The 23,154-nt window shown below is 44.8% G+C and overlaps 3 protein-coding genes across 7 annotated transcripts in view; 1 reads left to right on the forward strand and 2 right to left on the reverse strand.

Moving 5' to 3' along the window:
• pcolce2b (procollagen C-endopeptidase enhancer 2b) overlaps nt 1-6,681 on the reverse strand; it is an 8,232-nt gene extending 1,551 nt beyond the window's left edge. Inside the window, exons 1-7 of one of the 2 annotated variants that reach the window (XM_027017781.2) lie at nt 6,410-6,494; nt 6,004-6,112; nt 4,551-4,806; nt 2,922-3,046; nt 2,602-2,738; nt 2,332-2,495; nt 694-777 (exon numbers count right to left, since the gene is read on the reverse strand). In XM_027017781.2, the coding sequence (XP_026873582.2) occupies nt 694-777; nt 2,332-2,495; nt 2,602-2,738; nt 2,922-3,046; nt 4,551-4,806; nt 6,004-6,112; nt 6,410-6,486 (952 nt within the window). In that variant the 5' untranslated portion in view covers nt 6,487-6,494. Of the gene's footprint in view, nt 1-693; nt 778-2,331; nt 2,496-2,601; nt 2,739-2,921; nt 3,047-4,550; nt 4,807-6,003; nt 6,113-6,409 lie in introns of both variants that reach the window. The other variant, XM_035530894.1, reaches the window with a different exon arrangement.
• A 1,346-nt stretch (nt 6,682-8,027) lies between these two features.
• mastl (microtubule associated serine/threonine kinase-like) lies at nt 8,028-15,412 on the forward strand. 2 transcript variants are annotated; one of them, XM_027017763.2, is made up of 13 exons: nt 8,028-8,518; nt 8,695-8,832; nt 8,947-9,086; nt 9,181-9,269; nt 9,403-9,509; nt 9,628-9,787; nt 9,906-10,075; nt 10,621-11,796; nt 12,034-12,175; nt 12,464-12,481; nt 13,674-13,787; nt 13,958-14,059; nt 14,633-15,412. In XM_027017763.2, the coding sequence occupies exons 1-13, from the start codon at nt 8,357-8,359 to the stop codon at nt 14,788-14,790; spliced, it is 2,676 nt and encodes an 891-aa protein (XP_026873564.2). In that variant the 5' UTR covers nt 8,028-8,356; the 3' UTR covers nt 14,791-15,412. The 2 variants fall into 2 exon arrangements, with proteins under 2 accessions (XP_026873564.2, XP_026873565.2); XM_027017764.2 differs by lacking the exon at nt 12,464-12,481.
• Nucleotides 15,413-15,726: 314 nt separating this feature from the next.
• acbd5a (acyl-CoA binding domain containing 5a) lies at nt 15,727-22,937 on the reverse strand. Of its 3 annotated transcripts, none has more exons than XM_035531164.1 (13): nt 22,848-22,937; nt 22,363-22,475; nt 21,841-21,961; nt 21,185-21,257; nt 20,965-21,082; nt 20,135-20,344; nt 19,838-20,029; nt 18,963-19,057; nt 18,651-18,870; nt 17,949-18,145; nt 17,731-17,790; nt 17,341-17,450; nt 15,727-16,965 (listed from the first exon to the last, which is right to left on the reverse strand). In XM_035531164.1, exons 2-13 carry the CDS (start codon nt 22,439-22,441, stop codon nt 16,953-16,955), a joined length of 1,488 nt encoding a protein of 495 aa, XP_035387057.1. In that variant the 5' UTR covers nt 22,442-22,475; nt 22,848-22,937; the 3' UTR covers nt 15,727-16,952. The 3 variants fall into 3 exon arrangements, with proteins under 3 accessions (XP_035387057.1, XP_035387055.1, XP_035387056.1); XM_035531162.1 differs by having other exon boundaries at nt 18,651-18,873; XM_035531163.1 differs by lacking the exon at nt 22,848-22,937 and adding an exon at nt 22,741-22,829 and having other exon boundaries at nt 18,651-18,873.
• Nucleotides 22,938-23,154: the final 217 nt, after the last annotated feature.

Consider the following 23,154-nt stretch of genomic DNA (forward strand, 5'->3'; position numbering starts at 1 on the left):
CTGGATACGAACATTACCAAGCTGTTCCGACCAAGGCGACCGCGGCATGTTGAATCGGCACTTCTGTTTCCAGCATGAGATTGCAGTGTCCACACACCCGGCCACTGTTCAGAGCTGCAGAGGCTCTGAACGACGCTTTTCAGACACGCCGAGACAAACCGCCAGGCCCGAGATAGCGTGGCAGCGGGAGAGGCATGAAAATGCAGACTTGTTTCAGGAGCTGTGATTTCTGGGAAACGGTTTTCTGTGTTTTTCCATCCCATCACTACCCTAAAGCTCCGCACTGTGAGTGTGTACGTGAGTTTGTGTAAGCACATGTTTGTGTGTGTGCACGTTTGTGGGCATGTATCTGTGTGCTTGTGTGTGTACAGTTGTGTGCATGTGTGAGTGTGTGTGTGTGCGCGTGTGTGTTTGTGTGAGAACATGTTTGTGTGTGTGCACGTTTGTGGGCATGTATCTGTGTGTATGTGTACGATTGTGTGCATGTATGCGCACACGTGTGTGTGCGTGCATGTGTGAGTGTGTGCGTGCGTGCATGTGTTTGTGTGAGCACGTTTGTATGCATGTATCTGTGTGCATGTGTGTGTGTGTACGATTGTGTGCATGTATGCGCGCATGTGTATGTGTGCATGTATGTGTGCACGTGTGTGTGTGTGTACATGTGTGTGAGCACATGCATGCGTGCACGCTTACCAAAGTTGCTGGAGCAGTAATGGCTCTCTGGGGTTCCCTTGCGATTGCACTTCTGTTGACACAGTGCTGCAGAATACCTCAAAGCTGAAAGGCACAGGTTAGCATTGCCGTTAGCATCCGTCTCACTGCGCCGCAACACTTCAGGAAAGCTCTGCTCTTTATATCTCTGTTGGTTCTTTAGTTTTCATGCTGCACCGTGCTTATGAATACTAAACTTCACATTTTAGGGAACCGTAACAAAATCTTTTCAAATGTTTTTCGGTCTGGTTGGCTTGGTTGTTCAGAAAACAATGGAAGGACTGTTTGAATGTTATTTGTGTCTCTGTAAAGAAGGAAGAAAAGCAGACACATTTAACAAATTTAATAGAATATGACACCAATGAGGGAGGCAGACAAGCCAAAGCAATCTCTCAGCTTCAGTGGTCGATTGAAACGGCTTTATCGATACATGATGCCAATGCCAATATTTACCGAGCAGGGAGGATGACAGCTGATATAAAATGCTGATATATTGTTGTTGGCGTTTTTGCAGCTTCTAAAATATGTAAATTAATAGTAATAACAAATGAGACACAAAATTGCTGAATGTTAAAAATGAACATTGTTAATGAACAATGCCCATTATCTCAAAATGGCAATGAATCAGCCGATTAATCTACCGACAGATTAACTGGTTGACCACTGCTTAGACTGGTGTAGAGAGGTCAGATTAAATTAAAAAAACAATCAAATGGCTAAGGGACATTCAATATTTGTTACATGCCATCCTGTACTAAATGTCCAAGTGAGAGGTAAAAGATCTCTCTCTCTCTCTCTCTCTCTCTCTCTCTCTCTCTCTCTCTCTCTCTCTCTCTCTCTCTCTCTCTCTCTCTCTCTCTCTCTCTCTCTCTCTCTCTCTCTCTCTCTCTCTCTCTCTCTCTCTCTCTCTCTCTCTCTCTCTCTCTCTCTCCCGAGAGAACTCCACCTCAGTACCACAACTCACCAAACGCGCACGCACACACACACACACATACACATACATACACATACATACATACACATACACACACACATACACACACATATACACACACACATATACGCACACACAGTACATCATCCGTCCATACACACACATACATACACATACATACACATACACACACACACATACACACACATACACACACACATACCCTCACATATACACACACACAGCAGTACATCATCAGTCCATACACACACATACATACACATACATACACATACACACACACACACATACACACACATATACACACCCACACAGCAGTACATCATCAGTCCAAAACATCACATGAAATGGGTCAAACATATGGTGGGTGTGGGTGTGTGCACATTTGTGTGTGCATGTGTATGTGTGCATGTGTTCATGTGTGCGCGCGCGAGTTTGTGTGCCTGCAGCAGATGTGCAAAGATTATGACAATCTGCTAAAAGTGAAATGTCAAGCAAGGGTGCCAGACAAACTGTTCAGTCTGGACAATGCGGTTCATGTTAGTGCATTAGAGTGTGACGCTGTCTGTGTCTGCCCGCTCACGGCCCCCTTTCTCAGACACTCTGGAGATAAGCCGGAACAAAGCCCAAGCAGACTCAAAAGAGCCAGAGAGCTCAGTGCTTACATAGAGGCCTGGTGGTGGGGAGCTGTGTGGTTGTAGATGGAGGCGTCGTGGTGCTGGGGAACTTCCGTGGCCTGAACTTGTAGTGACCGATGAAGCCGTCCGCCGTCAGACTGAGGTCCGAGAGAAACTGGATGAAAAGCTGATTGCCCTCAGAGAACACTGGCCTGGAACACACACACACACCTTTGAGGTAGTGACTCTGTTGTTCTTAAACTTACTGTGGATTTAACACTGTCTGTGTGTTGCAGGATTTATTAGTTGTGTTCTTACGCAGGTGGGCTGTCCCCACAGTATTTTCCAATTCTCTTGGCATCGTTGATTTCTCCACCATTAAAAATAGCCACGTAGTCATAGCGGCAATAGTTGTCTCTTTCCACATCAAACTTCTCAAATTTCACCTCTATAATCTGTAAAAATGCCACAAAAAACCCCACACAAACACAACATATGGCCATGCCAACAAGCCACTCAATAAAACACCATTCAAAGAGTTAATTATACATGTAAACAACAACTTCACATTAAGTCAAACAGATTGTAGACAAACTGCATCTCACACGATGAGATGAATGAACAGGGAAAAGTGTCACCTGGTTCTTCGGTGCGACTATGTGCCAAGAACACGTGACCCCTGCTGGGTAGTCCTTCTCTGGCCAGTTGGGGGTTTTAAACGTTCCCGATGGCTTTGTCAGTCTCCCTCCACAATACTGTTCCCCTGCAGAAATACATGCAAATAAAGATACAGTCCTGGTAGACCAGCGTTACCACAACCAAGTCACGTGACCACAGCTAGTACGGTAGGATTAAGTATGAGATCACTGTACCCTAATGACAAGGTCTGCTGTTGATGGAGCTACCATTTACAGGATATAATAAGCACCTCTCGTGTGCTGGGAAACGATAAATATTTTTAGTACTGTAAGGATCTGGGCACTGGGACCCTGCAATATGTTGTGGAAAAGGGACACCAGATGCAGGAGACATGATTAAACATCAGAGTGGGGCAGAACCCGTAACCACACTTACTCCAGAAACCACCAGGGCTTTGAAGACGCCTTCATCTCCAGATCCTCAGACCTACCGGCTGTGCTGCTCAGGACCACATGGCATTCCACGTGAGCTCAGGATTAGTGTGCTAAACCCGTGACCTTGAACAGTGTGTGTGTTACAGTATGACAGTGTGTGTTGAACCCATGACCTTGAACAGTGTGTGTTACAGTATGACAGTGTGTGCTAAACCCATGACCTTGAACAGTGTGTGTTACAGTATGACAGTATGTGTGTTGAACCCATGACCTTGAACAGTGTATGTGATTGGTATGACAGTGTGTGTTTTGAACCCATGACCTTGAACAGTGTGTGTTACAGTATGACAGTGTGTGTTGAACCCATGACCTTGAACAGTGTGTGTTACAGTATGACAGTGTGTGTTGAACCCATGACCTGGCTGACACCTTTCTCTACCTGTTCTACCAGATGAACTGTGTAATAAAACGACACATTTTCAAGTAAAGGTGTAATAGGTGTAATAGACAACTGACATCAAAAATGGAAATAATTTAAAAAATTGCTGGATGACATTAAATGTGGCAGTAATGGAAGGATTTAAGTCCTTCAGAAAGTGTAAGATTTTGTTTCTCTAACTCGCCTTCTTCCCCCACATGGTACAGAGCGCGGCGCACATCTGTACATCTATGGACAGAGACAGAAGCGAAAATGGGGGAAGAACCCCAACCATTAAAATTCCAGCTGCCTCATAGCAGCCTGGCAGATGTCTGGTCACTCTTAAATAAGCCACAGCAACTCCGGGGCTCCGACCGGCCTCTGTAACATCAGCACAAAAAAAAAAAAAAAAAACGATCCTTGAGAAATTCCACGTCATACTGTGAAATCCACAGTGAGGAAAAGAGTCCCCAGAGAAAGTGGCCATGCTGAACAAGCAGACAAAACTGTCCTTTCACTGCCCTCGGGACTCCCATAAAGGTTTCACGAGCAGTATTAAAGATACGTTATAATCCTGAGTGTTTATCCAGAAACCAGAAAGCTCGCGCTCCTCCTCACCCGGCCAAAACTGACAATTTGGACATAAAAAGTACATTTTTTCATATTTTCATTTATGACATATTGGCAGATGCTCTTATCCAGAGTGACTCACATATTTATCACATACTGCAACCTCAGATCTACAGGGCCTGGATGCATCCTTGGTGTAGACTCACCTCGCTCGTGAGGGTGAGCGGCTGAGAAGACTGCCAGAAAGCCACTGCCAGCAGTGTTGGCATCAGACACCATCTGAAGAAGCATCTTGTTGCCCGTGGAAACGAGGGCGCCCGGCCGGAACGTCCCGCAGAAACGGCCCAGGCGCTGCCCGTTGACGTGGCCGTTATAAACATCTACGTAATCATAACGGCACAGGTTGTCGCTTTCTAGATCGAGGAACTGGAAGTTGAGAACCACCACCTTGCCCTCCCGCACCTGTAAGAGTCACATGGTTGTAGAGTCAGGACTTGGTATATCCACAGGAGCCCGAGTACACGTGAACAAATGTCAAACCCAAACCTTAACACGTTTTAACCGAAAATACTTATCGGCACTCGAACAACTCCAGTGGCCCTCTACCCAGCAGTGTCTGAACAAATGTGCTTCTCTTTGGCCGACAGCCAAATATAAATGAATAGGCTACAGTGGTAGGCTTGTAGTTTTGTAGTTTTATCTTAAATTTTAAAAGGCCGTAATGTTCACGCGTCCGTGCCACGACGCAGCAAACGCTCGCGCACTGTAGTAAATGCCCGACGTAAACAACTTTGTTGGCACGAGAGCGCACGTTCACGAGAATGGGGAATTTTGCGTAATTGGCGTCCCACAAAACACTTCGTGTTCTTCTCTTCTCGTGCGCGTGTAGTTCATCAATGTGCAGTGCGATGCTCAAACGAACAGCGTTCAAACTCCAGATCATTAAAGGGAAACATTACAGCAGTGGTTTAACTAGAAGCTGTCAAAGCTAAAAGAAGGCAAAGGTTGCTCGCGTTTAAGCAATGCACAGAAATAAAGATGTGGTTTGATATTACACTTGATCCCAAAAAAATAATTTTTTAAATGTCTGTCCAAATCAAGTTCGGCACAGGACTAACAGGGTAGAGACGCACGAGAGAAGCACGTGATGGGCGAGCTGCGCTACCGGACTCTCCAGCGGAAAATGTGCATCTGGCCCGCTACTGTTAACGCCGCGAGCTAAAAAAGACATGCGTGAATCTGAATCGAAGATGAATAAATCCCTTTGTAAAGAGCCACGTACACCATCCTAGCGCGCCAGGCTTTAACGGATCGGATTATATTGTCGCTATTTAGATCGAAAAGTCAAATCACTGCCGCACTGGCCCGTACACCAAGTTTAATTGAAATATTCAAATACATTCATATATGCAGATTTCCTTCTATTATCAATCTTCATATTGCATGAAAATTCCCCATAGTCGTTTTCTCGTAGGGGTTTGGTTACAGTGAGCACTCATCATTTTTATATCCGTACCTAATAGTCTACATGCGAGCACATTGGCGAGTGAGACAAGTTCTCCTGATTTACTCGATTGTGTCCGCACGTCCGACATAAGCACGAACGTGTCGGCGAGACCCCTGTAACGCGTGATTGTGCTGGCGCGAACGCCCACTTACTGCGATTTTCCACGCGCATCTGGTGTTTGCAGGGTACACTCCCGGATATCCCTGGCTACCGATCACTCCCGCATCTGCCGTCATATTTCCCCCGCATCCGAAAGGCTGCCTGGGAATAAACATTGCGGCCTGGTGTTAAAAAGAAATCCGTACGGTGGGCTACACGTTTAATAGAGCGCCCGCTTCGTAGAGACCACCTGCACTGTTATTCATCTATTCATCAAACCAGTACTCAGAAATGCACAGCGCCGCAGCGCACCGACGCGCAAGCCAGAATCTTGGAGAATATAAGGCGCTATTTCTGAAGTGAGCGCGCACGAAGGTCTGTCTGCACCATGCACGGCGATGCTCCCGGTTGCTGAGCTGCAAGCCCCGGGTTCGCCTGCAGAAACGGAGGGTAACTCACCTCCTTTCTGACTGAGCGCAAGCACCGTTGGTCCACAGCAGACACCAAGCGCAAAGGGCGCCGAAGACTCTCCACATTGTGCATCCAGCGCACCAGGCGGTTTGCCTTCCTGCGTGCAGCGGCATACGAGGCCGTGCTCCGGCACTTCGCGAGCGGGAAAAAAAAAAAAACAACAACCAAAAATTATCCCGAAGTTCCAAACGGGAAGAAGCGCGAGCCGAGGCGGATGCGTGGCGCTGTGGGACGGAGCTGCCGCAGACCCCTTTTACGCAAACCGGGGATCAAAGACACGTGGGACAGGACGGAGGAGGAGGAGGAGGCGTCTCGTGCACCTCCCCGCGACATCAACACCTGGCAGAAACTTGAATGTTGCAACTTGGAATGTTGTGAATCAAATCCGATCCACTGCGGACTGATGTGTCCTACACACACTCGACAGAGGACAAACAGATGTGGCTGTAATGTAAAGAACAGCTTCGTGTAAGACAGTTTAAGGCAGCTTCATGATATAGCATATTTGGACTTTATTTTATTTTCAGATATCTCCATCAAAAGCAACTTGTAAAGCCACTATTGCCCCGGCTTTCTGAAACGTCATGCATTTTGATTCCACTTGCCAGCAGGTTACTAACGAATCGATTCTGAGCATAACTTCAGAATGGGCATCGTTACTGGCATCTGTTTCTTCATAGCAATCTAGCCACACGCTGACCACTCCAACACTGTTATTTGGACACCTATTAGCTTATAGAGCGATGATAAAGGTTTTTTAGCCCCATCTAGTGGTTGAATCAGTGATATCCACATCGCTACTCCAATTTCATAAGAATTTATTTCTTAACACAGAATGCATTCTGCATTTTCATCTTAAACGGGACCTGGGGTTTTTCAACAGTGCTTTGCGACAAAGACGAATAATCGCTATTTTACTTCAAGTTCAAGTTCAAGAGGTTTTATTGTAATTTCAGCTATATACAAGTACACAACAAAAACGAGACAATGTTCCTCCAGGACCATGGTGCAACATAAAAACAACAGTGCAACAGACAACATGCTACACAAATGCAAACAGTCCAATATAGTGCAATATACTTATCTTTGACTTAGAATATATGAATTATAATGATTAGGCTACAGCATTGACATTAGGAATTGTGTTTTAGAATTGTAAAAGTATAAATCAATCAAATTGAAATCAATTAAATTATAAATGGGAGGTTGAAATATACTGGTTCACAAGAATAACTAGCCAATTTCTTTATTGTGATAAATATTCTTATATATGTAATAATTGAACATTTGGACTGTGTAACTAGTTATTGCGTTTAGCTCTCGGTAGTCTGCCCTTCTCATTTAAAACACTAGAGGGCGCCATGCCAAAACACAAATCTGACGTTAGTAGTCCAAACGTTTGCCTGATGTAAATAGGAAATATTTCAACACAATTTAATCTTGCACCTCCAAAAAAACGTCTACTTTGGAGAAAGCGAAATGTAAATGTTCAGTTATCTTCTGCGGCATGAAATCTGATGCACAACAGAGTTTTGTTCTTAACATCGATAGTTGTCCATGTCTATGGCGAGTCCTGGTCTGCTCATCGCTAAGACCCCAAACAAGGTGCGCGGTTCAAAATTTGAAAACAGTGTTTGTCCACTTGGGGGTTTAGGAGGGTTAGGCGGGTTTAAACGGGTTTAAGAGGGTTTAAACCTGCCGATGAGCGTGGGAAGTCCGGCAGGAGGTTTACCGTCCACAGTGGCATCGACGAGAGACTATGACAGACGAGTTTGACTGGAGTTTGGGTTTGTTTTGTTTTTCCAACATGCGAGTCGCTGACTAACGTTCATTGCATTAATGAAAGGTAAAGAAAGCCGAAGGATATATGAGTTAAGGTGAGAAGAGAACTAACTGATTAGGTAACTCATCCCCCGGCGAAGCGAGGAGTCCGCGATGGAAGCGCACGGAGCCTCACCTGGGATCAGGTGCGCGGTCCAGGTGCCCAGAGCGCCCTGTATCGACGACTTTGTGGTGGTGAAGCCCGTCAGCCGTGGAGCATTTGGAAAAGTCTTCCTGGCCAGGAAGAAGAGCAACTCAAAGCTGTACGCTATAAAGGTAAGGATGTTCCTCATCAGGAGAAGATTGATCGGTCATGGTTTTTGCTGACATGATTTCTTTAGCATTTGCGTTATTAGGGTATGTGCTTGTTGAGAGAGCTCTTATGAAGAGATTTATGAACACAGCTCTCAGACAGTGTGGCGGATCAGAGTGGTGGTGTGTTTTTTCTCAAGGTGGTGAAGAAGGCTGACATGGTGGATAAGAACATGACTGATCAGATGCGGGCCGAGAGAGACGCGCTGGCCCTCAGCAAAAGCCCATTCGTCGTGCATTTGTATTACTCTCTTCAGACGGCAAGCAAGGTGTATCTGGTACGTCGAGGCAGACACTGCACTTAAACATCCACGGGAGCACGGGTTTAAACTCTGTCGTTCACGATATGCCGAAAAGAGAGTTAAGTACTTGCGGCATGTTTGTCTTCTAAGGTTATGGAGTACCTCATTGGTGGAGACGTGAAGTCGCTGCTCCACATCTATGGCTACTTTGATGAGGACATGTCGATAAAATACATTTCGGAGGTGGCTCTAGCATTGGATTACCTGCACCGACATGCAATTATTCACAGGTACTTGTTCCTTGCTATAAGAACGTAGTAGGTAATCGCGCGTGTGTGTGGGTTAATGGAACCCCAGTAATCAGAAATATGCCTTATTTCTCAGAGATCTGAAACCTGACAACATGCTCATCTCCAACGAAGGCCACATTAAACTAACCGACTTCGGCCTCTCCAAAGTGAAGCTCGACCGAGGTAGGCTGCCACACGCAGTTTCAGAACTGCGGGGTGTAACTCGAGTGTCCAGACATGTGCAGTCACTCTGTTTGTTCTTCTGTTACTCCTTGAAGCTTTGTCCAGTAGAAATATATACGTTCATATTCTCCAGAATTGAATCTCATGGATATACTGACGACACCCTCCTTGGCAAAACCAAATAAAGATTACTCCAGGACACCGGGTCAGGTCTTGTCCTTGATAAGCTCCCTAGGTCTTGTGAGTATAACAACAGTCTTGTGTCTGAACACACAATGTGCTGTAGAGTTTGTACGGGTGCCTGTTCTGTCAGTGGACCACCTGAAGAATCGCATGTGCGCTGTCTTTTTTTGTCTAGAAGAACACTCCGGCGATGGACAGGAAGCGTGTCAGCAGTGCCCTGGCCAGCCCCAGATCCTGTCAGAAGGCTGATCAGAGCAAGGGTTCCTTCTGCTCCCCTCTGCTGGCGAGAAAAAGGGAACTCTTGCATTCACCCAGCTGTCCCTCCCGCGCCCTCGGTATTCCACCACGTGACCGATGTGTTGCCTGACTTCTAACCTCTGACCTGTTGGAGCACGCTGAGCGGTGTTCCACCTACGAGTTTTTGTTTTCAGTGAACTCTGTGCTCTGTTTCAGGAGCCAACAGCGTCTTCAGTCCAAGCGCGCTGGCTAAAAGCCTGACGCCGAGGCTGCTGAAATCCAGGAAGCGGTTCGAGGCGTTAAGTGCGGGCAGCGCCCACTCCGGGCTATTGCGGTCCACCACTGACTCTGAGAGCTGCATCAGCCCCCTGTGGGAGGACGAGGGGGTAAGCAGGCTTACATGAACAACAGTGCATACCCTAAAACGTCCTACTGTGATAAATACCAAATAAGAGCCAACAAAGTCCGGTCAGTATGTTGCTTACTTGCTAAATGGCACCCTCTAGCTTCTGGTCCTAGTTAGTCATCCTAGCATTTACATTTACATTTACATTTATGGCATTTAGCAGATGCTCTTATCCAGAGCAACTCACAAAAGTGCTTTGTCATTTACTCATAGAATATATCCAAGTATAGTACAGTAGGTTAGAATTAAACATGCCAATGAACTAGAATACTGTAGAATACAGGGATGAATGCTGATACCTACTAGTGCATTGTTTTGTGTGTTGTCTTGTTTGGATTTGGGGTGGTATGTAACATTTTCTCCATATCTGAAGTCATGAATAGTAGAAAAGGTACGTTCCTTTCAATCGCCTTTTCCTTTTGTCTTAAGTTATCAAACTCCTTTTTTTTTTTTTTTTGACAAAATATTCTTTTGTAAATAATAATGTTTGAGAGAAACATTGAGGAGAATTTTATGCATTTACAGAAGTTTGAAAGTGACAAGAACCTCCTGCCCCCAAATGGAGAGGATGTCGTACTCAAGGCTGACCAGAAGCCTCCTGCTTCCGGAAGAAAAACGCCCATTAAAATACCGTTTCCAGGAAAGAAGACTCCGCTGAGGCCCCTTCACAACCTGGATCCGAGGTCTTGGTCTCCTTATGAAGAACACCTGGTACCAGTGGACCTTAGAAATGCCACATCAGATATTCAGTCGGGAAAACACCTTCACTTTACTGAAGCTGATGACCTTGTCAGTTCTAAGGCTAAGATTCCTCATGAACTGCAACTTGGGAACATTGGCACAAAGCTTGAGAGCAGAGTGTGCCGCTCTCAGGAGAAGGTGTCTGGCCTGAAGCCAAGCACCTCGGCGAAACGCCAGTTCGCAGAGGTTGATAAGAGTCCAGAGCAAGCTGATGTCCAAGCCAAGAAGACTAACGTTCAGTACAGGCGGGGTTTTCCCATTCCAAGTGATCACGCGGAAGCCCATACAGGTCTGACCAGAATTTTCTCCACCGTTGACTTGGGAAGTGAGGGAGCACTGTGGAAAAAGGCAGGTCTGCTGGAGGGGGTTGGCCCTAAACAATCCAGCCCCACCAACGTGGCCAAGAATCTCCTGTGTGAGCTGGACGAGCCTGCTGAGACCGGCAGTGCCGCTGGAGGGTCCAGCTTTGCCTCCTCGCCTGGTGCCGACCGAGAGCTGAGGAGAAGTGTCAGCCTGGACTCGGACAACTCAGTCAACGAACTGTCCGCGATCGTGACTACGCCCCCTCCGCGTCAGCCCAAACCTCTGCCAGCGGAGGAGCTGAGCAAAAATGAGGTATCCACTGCGGTCCCGCGGCAAGCAGAGGCCGTCGAGACGCCGGCGTCCTGCAAGTGGCTCGGGCCGGATGGTGGCGGGGCGCCACTGGACTGCTCGGTGCTGGGGCAGCCCGCTGTTCACTCCAGCAGCATGGTCCTGTCGCCCCTGTTCCTCAAGCCCCGCAACGTGGTGGCGTTCAGAAGCTACTGCAGCTCCATCAACCGCTCCGCCAGCTCCTGCTGCTCCCGCCTCAGCCTGGCCTCCGTGGAGGCCATGGACGTGTCCAGCTCCTTCAACAGCGCCTCCACGGCTGTCACCCCCGTGCAGAGGAAGAGGTCTAGTCTCGTCAGCTCCCTTTACCAGGTAGACTAGGACAGAACAGATGGTCAAAGAGAACTCACGCAACAGCTATACTAGTTCAATCAAACTTTGGCTTAGATGCTAGTGAAACCATCAATGTTGCTTTCCTAGATTGTTTGGTATTTGGGAGGTCTACAGATCTTGAAACCCTCCACCACCTCCGCTGCCCTGTCCTGTCGCAGAACGGGCCCATATTTTTGTCTTTTTGAAAATGTAACGTGTGATTTCTGTGTCTCTCAGACTCCACAGCCGATGACCTTGTCTCATACCCCTTATCGAACACCCAAGAGTGTCCGCAGAGGTCGGGAGCCGGTAGAGGGCGCCTCCATACTAGGGACCCCTGACTATTTGGCTCCAGAACTTTTACTGGGCAAAAACCACGGTAAGAAGAGAGAGAACGAACTGTCTGATGTTAGCTTGGATCAGTTTAAAGGTGCATTGTTCTGGTAGCTGCAAAACAAACTGTCCTAATTATACTGTCTCCAGGCTAGCTCTGCCGCAGCAATGTGTGCTGTGGATGGTTGCATAATAACAGTAATGGTAGTCATTTATATTTTTAAGAGCACATATTGTACATTTTGATATGAAGATCGGGCAGATTCCTAAGGTCAGACGTTTGCCTGCCGTGTTGGTCTGAATGGTTTCTTCATTGGTCCCTGTGTTTGTGCAGGCTCTGTGTGTCGGTGTGGTGAGTATGTCCCAAGTCTCTGTCTACTGCCCATCTCTTCCCTCGGTGCGTTGGTGCATGAGCAGGTTGTCTCAGTAAGGGCGATTCTTTATCCAGAAGGCCTACCTCCGGCTAATAACCGACTAAGTGCTAACGCTAGCTGACCCCTGCCAACATCCACATGCTGCGATGAGGGTGTAGCTTGGTGGTAACAAGTATTCTTGTGACAAGTATGGAGGGGAAATGGTTGGCTGACATCAGCTGGTTAATGGCTTCCTGGACTGGCTCTGCTTGGTTTGGCATTCTAACTGCTGCAGTCATGCTCTTTGAACTTGGGAACTATGGAATAATCCACTGGAAGGCTTGTTGTCAGAAATTGGAAATCAAAGTCTGTGTACAGTTGACTACCTATCGAGATTAGTTCATTAACTGGCTGTGGTGTGTTATGATGGAATAATAGGACCAGCTGTGGTGACTGGTCGGGGCGTCTGTAAGCGGGTTGATCTTGCTCTTTCGTTGGCGGTGCAGTCGGTTTTGGTGATAATGCAACACCAGCAGACGATGATCCTCGACGGAAGAAACAGGGGCATTTAATCATGAATTAACCCAATGTCTAATGAGGGTTGGGCTACTGATCGGCCTTAGAGGTGTAAGGTGTGTCCTCTTATTAGGACCCGAGTTTGAGTATCAGCACAAGCATGTGTCATGGTACCTCTTTCTTGCTGTTGTTGGGGATATGTGGTGGGTGAAGTTTAGATACTGGCCAGGGACCGGCAACGAGAACCACTGTGGAGGAAAGTCCTGTATACTAGAACTAGGCTTTATAGTCCTTTAGATGTTTGAGTCATAGATCAGTTTTGAATTTTAAATTACTTTCTCTTACTGTGTACGTACCTACTACCTTATTTACCTGGTTTCGACTAACAATGATGAAATGTCTGAAAAATGTGAAATTGTGTCAAATGTAAACCCAATATAAACTTGTCCCAGTTTTTACACTAAGCTAACGAAAAGTTTGAAATTCCATGTCAAATGTAACATGTAAAGCCAACATAAACCCATTATAATCCCAGTTTTTACACCAAGTTAAGGTCAGTGCTTCCTCCACTCTGAAGTCCCATGTGTTCACAGCTGCAGAGTACGTTAATTGTCCCAGTCTAACGTGCTGACTGAAAGGCTCTGTTAACTAAGACTGGTGTTCTCCCCCATGCAGACTTCATGGTGGACTGGTGGGCGCTGGGAGTGTGCCTGTTTGAGTTCTTAACGGGAGTGCCGCCGTTCAACGACGAAACTCCTCAGCTCGTCTTCCAGAACATTCTCAATCGAGGTTCCTGGCTCCCATCTAATCACACAGACCAAGACAACACACAGCACTAACAGCTGGAGGGCTTTTCCACTTCTTTCTCTGATATTTACACACAAAAAAAACTTCATAAGATAGATGTTATGAGTTCTAATAAATCATGACATTCATGAGCTTGACGTCGATGTCCGCAGATATTCCATGGCCGGATGGAGACGAGGAATTGTCCCAGAATTCCAGGAATGCGATTGAGATTCTCCTCACTATGGATGCAAGCAAACGTGCAGGTCTGAAAGGTGAGGATGGGATGCGCTGGATCAAAGAAACACTCCGTTATCGCTCCGTACCAGCTCCATGTGTCCTGTCTTGTCCTTCCTGGACCGCTAATCAGTTTTGATTAGTTCATGTTTATAATCCATACGTTTTGCTTTTGAAACTTCTAGAAATATATATATTTTTTAAAAATGAATACAAATATGAAGCTTTGAAGCAGTTTGAATGGCTAAAACTAGCCAGAAGTGACTTGTTCTTGCGAAGGTAGTCACCTTAATATTATTTTCCAATACTTTTGCTGTTAATAACAGAAGCATGACGGGCAAGATTCAGCTTTCTTTGTTAAGATTGTCCTTGTTATTGCCTGAGGGGACGTTTCTACCTGTTCTACCTTTGGCGATAGGAATTTATCCAAAGACAAATGAACCCTTGGTGCAATGTCTTCGTGAGCATCGCCAGTGCACCCGAACGGTGTAGGCGTTTTAAATTGCCAAGCCTTGCCTTATGTTTCTGAATGCGTATTTGTGTGCCTTTGGCAGTCCGCTGTTGGCGAACGGCGTGTGGATTTAACTTTCACCCCCTGGCTTTTCCTTCAGAGCTGAAACGGCACCCGTTCTTTGTGGGTCTGGACTGGGATCAGCTCCAGAACCAGCCCATGCCCTTCATCCCACAGCCGGACGACGAGACGGACACCTCGTACTTTGAGGCGAGGAACACTGCCCAACACCTGGCTATGTCCGGCTTCAGCCTGTGACTCGGACACACACGCGCGCATGTTCAGGCCCACGCAGAAGTGTGCGGACGGTCACGTGACACATGGGTCATGCACGTTAGAGACTGCTGATGCAATCACTACCAAGCTATAATCTTTACTCCTGTAGAATCTCTCGTTCGTAAATTTTCTCAACGCGTCGCAGTTTCAGTTCGGATCACTCGCGAGTCAGTTAGTGACTGATCCTAAAGCACTGATCAGTGTGAAATCTGCAAGCTTGTGGAGGAAAAGAACTAATACCTTTTACGAAATCAGTTTTTATCTAATATGCATGTGTGCACATTAAAGGTCGTGAAAACGGTGCTCAGTGTTGCGTCGTGGCCTTGTTCCTCAGGTCAAGGTCACAGTGCCAGACTTGCTACAGCTCTTAAGTTTTATCTCCGCTGGGGTGTGGGGGTGAAACCCCACTGTTATAACGCTACTGGATGGATCAGAAGGTAACAGTGCGTGAAGGAACTCGAGTCTTTCAGATAAGATGGTTACTGTTTAATGTCTCCAATTTTTTATGTACTTTAGTCAATCCTGTTTCATGGTCTATTTATGCATTTAAATAATGTGTGGGAAGGGATAAAAAAAATACATTTTATGATGACCTTTTACTGTGTGTCAGGTGAAAAATATTACATTATATATGTTTAAATAAAAATATTGGTATCTCAGTATTTGGGCCAATGCTCTTTATGTATTAATAAATCTTTCAAATGTCACAATTCTTTAGTCAGCCAAATATTCCGCATTAGAGTAGTAAGGGGATATTTGACAATCTATGCTCAACATTTTGGGACTATAACTTCAGCAGCCATGCTATGAATAATGTAAATATGGTTTCTTGATCCTAAAAATGTACAACCATAAGAGGTTTGTTAGAGTAAACGATTCAGTTGAAAAACTAAAACATTTTGCAGGTGACCAGAATGCTCCAGAACCAGGTGAAAGGTTTATTCGTGCTCCAGGCTCACAATCAGAACATGCACAGATGCTCATTTGAAGGAGACAGTGGTTATTAATCCTTTCATTACTAGAAAGATGTTTCTAATCAAAACACACACACCCTCACCTAATTACTTTAAAAAGTCAGATATCAATTCAATATAGTTTTAAATTCTATTTTACAGTATGTTACAATTAAAATATCACTCATTCATATATTATATAGTCTATTTCTAATTTACATGTATTATAGATATACAGTATTTAGCAAATTACACTATTAGGAAACAGGTTCAAAGGATAATTCTGAATACAAATGCATTAATTACTGTCAGTCTAATGCAAACAGCAGAACTTAATGTGATGTACAGCAATTCACAATGCTTCATACTGAAATGGGGGAACACACTTTACAGAATTAGAGACACAGTATCATTTAAAAAATGAAATATGCTTAAAACATGTTAAGTCTTTCTGGTGAGAGCGATTCTTGTACGAGTTTCCCATATTACAGTTATGACAGTGATATGATAATTACCCTCCTCTGTTAATCAGTGTGTGTATCAGTTAAGTTTTGACATGCTCCAACACCAGTTACGTGGACTTTCTACCAGACAGCCACAGCAGTGATGCTGGTACAAACGTCCACATCACCTTCCGCTTATTTCAGCCCTGCAAGACTTTGGAGCATGGCTTTGTTCTGGTGTGGGTGTGGACAAACACTAGGCAACTCTGAACACAACATTTCAGATTTACCTTGAACACATTCTGGGGTCTACACGTATATGCCTCAGTGGTCTTGCTACACTAAACCTCTACGCCTCAGTATCGGTATACTTGGGGGATGACCAGCTAGCAGCTTTGCACACGTGATTGTATGGTCAATTGAAGCAGACTGACCAACACAATAACTATGGGCTTCACAAAGATCATAATGCCCTGTTGGGTTTCAATATGAAAAAAAAAGACATTTTGTTTCCTACATTACTTGTTTTCTCAAACCAAGCAGTTCTAATCTTAGTTTATATTACACTAAAAAAGTACAAAAAGCCTTTATGATTGATTATAAGTTGCAATTTCATCCTTTCATCCATTCATGTATTATGTCTGTTCTTAGTGCTGTCATTATAGTGCAAAAGCAGGGATGAAGCAGATGAGAGGACGAACTGAAGAGGACCCAGCCTGTTCCCTCACGCACCCTGAGATCACGCCCATCAGTGGGGTTTTCTACAACACAGGCAGACAGCAGATCACTTGCTTAGCAAACAAAGAATTAAAGTGATCCCAGATTGGATGAGACCCAAATTTATACCATGAGTTTTAGATCACAAATACAACTTTTATATTTACATTTAAAAAGTATTACCGTACATTTTCTTAAATTATTATTAATAAATAAACATCAAACATGCATGCATGGATAAGGTGGAGACAAAATTCTATGGCCTGGATTGTCACGTCCACAGGGGGGACAGCCACGTGTGCTAGCGTCTGGTGTGGGGACACTTGCATGCCCCATCCTACATGCATTTGCCTCCAAGATTCAACTTTATATTACAATACTACATGACAATGTGAAATACCGGGCTTGTGTACGGTTACCTTCTCTGTCGCCGCAAATACAGACGAATGAGCCACTGTGCTATGAAGGGCCAGACAATAGCAAGAGCCACTGTAGTAGGGGCCACGTGAAAAGGCCACCAGGAATACTTCTGCACACAGCAAACACAAACACACTTGCTATATTACTCTAGCTCCTGCATGCAGGCTTTATGCAATTACACGCACAGAAGTATGTGTATATATCGTATTGTACTGTGTGTGTTAGAGAGAGAGCTCTCAAATCAAATAACTAAAGCAATTTCAGTTTATCCCACAGCACTCGTGCTTCACACGACTTCAGCACCACAGATCAGTCACTCCGAGAAGCCCCTGGGTGAGGAACAAGCGCACAGCTGCCAGACTAAACCTTCACAAAGTGGCCCCACACACCTTCTGAGGTTCGTTTGCTGGTGCTTGCAGGTACTCTGATGGCAAAGCTGACACTCTTGCCTGGGAGGAGAGAAGTATACAAATAAGCATTTATTTACAAATAAACATTCTGTATAGAGTCAGAAATAAACAAACAAACGAAGAAGTCCAGACACTGGTGGAGGTCACTGCTTGTGAAACCTAAACCATAACTGGCTTACAGAAGAGTAGTTTGTAACCTGGGAGGCTGTGAGGACCTCTAGTGTGTGCAGTCTCTCCAGGACACTCTGCATGTCCTCCTGGAGGCGGGACAGAGCCGTGACGATCTGCTCGTTAAGGTCCCCGCCCATGCCTCCAGTAGGACCCCAGCCTTCTCCACCTTCTCCGGCGTGTAACGGCCTTGTAGCGCCGGACCCCGGGCCTGGAGACCTAGAACCTGACGAACATGACCATTCAACCATTGAAAGGAACATTGTGTGCGTGTGTGGAATTAATATATATATATATATATATATATATATATATATATATATATATATATATATATATATATATATATATATATATATATATATATATATATATATATATATATATATATATATATTACACACACACACACACACTTGTTACTAGACTAATCAATTAGAATTATGCAAATGAGAACCGTACATAGCAATTATGATCAAGCTCTTTATAGCTTTATGGAATTATTTTCCTAGTTCTTCCTTTCGAAACATATTTCTCTGTGGTCATTTCATATTCATAATATCATTTTGACCATCTATGCTCTTCCAGCAGCCTTGTTTTATTGGTTACATATTCATGCCAATGCCAACTGCATTTACATTAGCTGTTAAAAGTGGCTGGGATTTTAAACTACAACTCCCAGCACTCCTGCGCTCCTGTAATGCCAGTGCAGTGCTCTGTACACGCTGTACCTCGTCCTCTCCTGACCACAGCACTGCCAGGCCTGCCCACACCGAGGCCCTGTCTCTGGGCTCCCCCGCTGCCAGTCTTTCCATCCTCCCCTCCGCGTCGGGCGCCTTCCTGCGCTCCGGGCAGGCCATCGAGGTCCAGCCCCGTGGGCTGAGTCTCCTCCAGAAAGGACAGAGCGCTGGGGCTTTCGTGGAGAGAGTGGATCACACATGGTTCACAGCCCTGCTGCACACACACACACACTTTGATATAAGAAGTCTTACGATGGATTAAGAGTGCTCAGTGAAGTTTCACGGTATCTAGCTACGTCTTACCTCGTCAACGCCAAACTGATCCACGGAGTCACAGTACACCTCACTGTCAGAATCACTTGCCACATGAGGAGGCGGGGCCACATCATTGTTATCGTCTTTGAAAAATTAGAATGCAATTATATGATTTTGCTTCAACTATAATATTATTAATATCCTAGATGCAAATAAAGTTGTGTCAGCAAGGTTATTTTCTGAAATTGTTATCCAATGTGCTATTCTTTAAGTTATCTTATTATAAGAAATACTTGTAGATTAAAAGTAATCCATCAGAATGACTTCAAAGACCTGCTCTCATTACTACATAACTTTCATAATAGTTTCAATGTAGTTACTGAATAATTCACAGTAATAAATGACCAATATGCCCCATTATTAATAACTAAATTCTTAGGGTGAGGTGTGTGAGGTTAAATCTGTAAGTCAAGGCTGATGTTTAACCTTGAACTCCTGGTTTAAAGGGTCATGAAGAGCTTATGAACAATAGCTGAATGTCAGTGATCAGGCCCATGAGTGTTGGGGTAAATGTCAGTGTTTGGGGGTGAATGTTAGGGTAAATGTCTTAATGTGTATTAATTATACTACCCAGTACTGAGTATTAAGATATGCACATTATCAAATACCTTGTGATGGGGAAAAGAAAACAAAACAAAAAGGTTTAAAAAAAATACAAATAAAACTAAATAAATAAAAATATATATATATATATATATATATATATATATATATATATATATATTCCCCCATTATAAATAAATAAAGTGCATTTTATATAATATAATATATGATATACACCCCCCAGCTCATTTCACTTCCAGGTAAAGTGCTTGTGAGCACCATCTGTGCAACTCTATCTGTTTGATCTTTGATTTTCTCACCTCTGGTGTGACTACTGACATTTTGACTCGCCCCAGTCTGAGTGACACCACCATTCTCCACCCAGTCCTTTCCATTGAGGGCAGATTTGGAGCCGTGTGCTCCGTTCGCCACAGTCGCTGCACTCTGGCCAACGCTGCCGTTCGGGACACTGTCGACTTTCCCGCTTGGCGCCTTTTTCTCTGGTGCTTGGGCTGAAGGGGGTGGAGCGTTTACTTTCAAACTTTACTCTTTTTTAAATTATTAAAGTTGTTAATGGGTTTTAAATAACTGCAGATGTCTTCTCATGACAGCATTACCTTTTTTTATATGCGCCAACTCTTCTTCCTCCTCTTCATTCTCACCTTCGTCATCACCACTGTCGCCATCGTCGCCTCCGTCCTCCTGTTCCTCCATCGGGTTCTCACTACGTTGCGCAAGATGGCCGTCTAAGGTTCCGTTCATTTGCATATTTCTGATGATGCTCTTAGTGACGGCCTTCGAGGGCGCAGTTACCGAACTCCCAAATCCTAACAGCGATCACAACGCACACTTATCACGCGGGCTTTGAGTTACCTGCATGAACTGAGCTGTAAAATCTAGTTTACCATTAAGGCACTAGAAAGAATGCAAACAAACTAACTAGGAGCATAAAATCTGCAGCAATACACCAATCTGGAGATTTGGAAACCAACACAGCCATAACTAAACTAATAGCTCTACATTCAAAACTTGGAGGAGCTGGTGGGTGAACACACTTGCCTTCAAGTTGCCTAGCCAATCTTTCCAACTGGGCTAAGCACCAAACCAAAAGCAAATACAATAAATAACTAACAAAATGAAGAAAAAGAAGTGCTACGTATTATAATAATACAGGTAATGTTCATAGAGTACCACTGATAACTTATTCTGGGTGCTGAATATACATGTTCCCAAATGCACAGATCAATAAAACTAGACAACCAGATATCCTGACTCCACTTATACGCACAACTTTATATATTTAAGTAGCATTTTTTTGTTTAGTTTAGGGGAAAAAAGGCTATGATGTAAAAGATTAAATATTAAAGCAAAAATGACAATATATTTAAATGAAAACATAACATTATTACAGATGATAAAAATAAGAACAAAGACTGTTGAGTTTCACCTGTGCTCAGGTCCGACACGTGTGTGATTTTGCTCCTCTCGTCCACGAGCTCGTAGAACGGCCCGATCACGTGTAGAAGCTGCTCCACCTGGTCCGTCACGGGCATGCTCTCGAGAATCTGAACCGAAATCAACCCCACAAAGGCGAGAAGAGAGATCACGGCGAGTGACTGGATAATGGTGCTGGCAAACAAACGTTCTTAAGCGTTTGAAACAACTACCAGCTTTAGGTCTTCCACGTATGCGATCATCGCCTCATCCTTCGGCATGTCTCCAAGAGCGTGCCACGCATCCCTATAAACAAACAAAAATAAAAATACCACTGATTGGGACTTTTGTATTGCTAAGATGGTCTTGATTTCTGATGTCTTTTCAGGTTAAATGGAGCAGCTGTAGTTCTAGGCACGATCACACCATCTGTAACCATATTTCAAGGACATTCAGCCATTATTGTTTTCAGGGTTGTGTGCAGCTCAGGGACTCCAACCCAAATAATGTGAAAACCATCACAGTGAGTGAACTACTGCGTTGGGAAAGGTCACTGTACCATTAACTTTCCTAGTGGTGCAGGGAGAACCTTTTTCAGGGCCAAATAAAATACTTCTGCCTGCACACAAAGTTACAACTCGGTTATTCATGAATGTCAGTTTAGTCTGAATGTGAACAACAAGCATTTTTGTTCTAGGTCACTGACCTTCCAACTTAACAAATGTTTGCTTTATTCCCAGTGGATCAGAGGTTAAATCTAACAGTGTAATATTCTAGTCTCAATTACTTTTTTAAAAAAGCATTGACCAAAAACTGCCACGAACTGTGCAAAGTGCTACAAAAACTAAGAAAAACAATTTTCATAGAAGTTGTTAATCTTGTCTGGTACCATTTGACTTTGCCAACGGGGTCCCAGAAGCCTGGCCGGGGAATGCAGCATGGACCTTGAGTTGCCTGCTTGTAGTAGCTGTAGAATTTCAGCATCATTTCGTTGGACGGTTGAAAGGAGCCTGTAACATGAGATGGATGCGTTGAAACGTACAGTGCTGTGACGCTGCACATTCATATTCACGCCTCACGTCCAGTTAGTATATCGAAGCCTCCGTGTGTGTCAAATTTCGGTGGCGATCTAAAAGTGCGCGTTTGCGTCCAAGCCATGAGCACGCGCACAGTGCTTCGTGTTTTCCACACGTGTAACGACTTGAATCCGACACCAGTAATCCTAACCGGTCAGACTCCGTCCTCACGGGTCAATGTCCCGTCCCGCTGCAGAATTAAACTACAATAATCATGCTGCGGAGACGCCGTCGTTTAAAGCGCCGCACGACGCACTGCTGTCAAACCCCCGCGCAGGTCGCCGCGGGCTGGTGCCACGTTAACGAGCAGCGTGCGCGCGCGCGCGGTGTCTCACCGTTCGAAGGTAAACTCTGGATCACTTTGACTGCTGCAGCGAACCGCTGCTCCTGGGTGGATTTGGTACCGGGCTCCATCGTGACTTGGGATCCACAGACCACTGAATCAAACCTGAGGAGAAGAAGAGAAAAGTATCGCGTTTACATTGGAATTTGCAAACGAGTTTCCGAAGCGGCACGCACGCTTCGTTGCAGTGTAAGCACGCTGTCCGACCTGACAGGTTAATTCGGAACAGTGTGGTAGCAAAGTGCATTTCGCTATATATCACTATATCCTTATAAACCACGGAACACCGCGTTTACAGATTAACCCAGTGCATTAAACCATCAACTAATGTCGCTGATTAAATGGAAGGTCAGGAAACATTAGACATAACCTTCATCATACAAGCACTCGACCCTTCGTGATTTAAAAAAAAAAAAAAAAGCGTGAAGTGCACAGCAAGCAACGTCGTGCAGATTTTATAATGACTTAATCCCTTACCATCTGTTTGCTAGCCAGCGACCAGCGATGAAGACCTCGACCTCGCAAACACTTTAGCGACACGGGCCGAGGCTCTCATATATCGCCGGGGAATGTAGTTCCGTGACGAGGGCCATCCTCGCAAGCTGTGTTAGGGTGTAACGTGTAAGCGAGTCACAAAATCCTACAACTACCACAATGCAATGATTAAAGGCCTTCACTCCAGGAAATGTAGTCGTTTCACACGAGCTAACTCCTGTCTGTCCGTGCCTCACAAAAGCACGTAGTAAAACGAATCCGAGCAGTTATCGACCGGTTTTTCACGTTA

The sequence above is a fragment of the Electrophorus electricus genome, chromosome 10, assembly GCF_013358815.1.
Source record: "Electrophorus electricus isolate fEleEle1 chromosome 10, fEleEle1.pri, whole genome shotgun sequence".
Lineage (NCBI taxonomy): Eukaryota > Metazoa > Chordata > Actinopteri > Gymnotiformes > Gymnotidae > Electrophorus > Electrophorus electricus.

Bases quoted from the DNA above. Each gene is read 5' to 3' on its own strand.
- mastl (XM_027017763.2), top strand. From the start codon at position 8,357: ATGGAAGCGCACGGAGCCTCACCTGGGATCAGGTGCGCGGTCCAGGTG. The intron at 11,797-12,033 runs GTAGACTAGGAC...TGTGTCTCTCAG, and splicing joins TCGTCAGCTCCCTTTACCAG to ACTCCACAGCCGATGACCTT. The intron at 13,788-13,957 runs GTTCCTGGCTCC...CGATGTCCGCAG, and splicing joins CCAGAACATTCTCAATCGAG to ATATTCCATGGCCGGATGGA.
- acbd5a (XM_035531162.1), bottom strand. From the start codon at position 22,441: ATGGAGCCCGGTACCAAATCCACCCAGGAGCAGCGGTTCGCTGCAGCA. The intron at 20,345-20,964 runs GTGAAACTCAAC...GATCGCTGTTAG, and splicing joins CGTGTCGGACCTGAGCACAG to GATTTGGGAGTTCGGTAACT. The intron at 17,791-17,948 runs GTTACAAACTAC...CTCTCCTCCCAG, and splicing joins AGGTCCTCACAGCCTCCCAG to GCAAGAGTGTCAGCTTTGCC.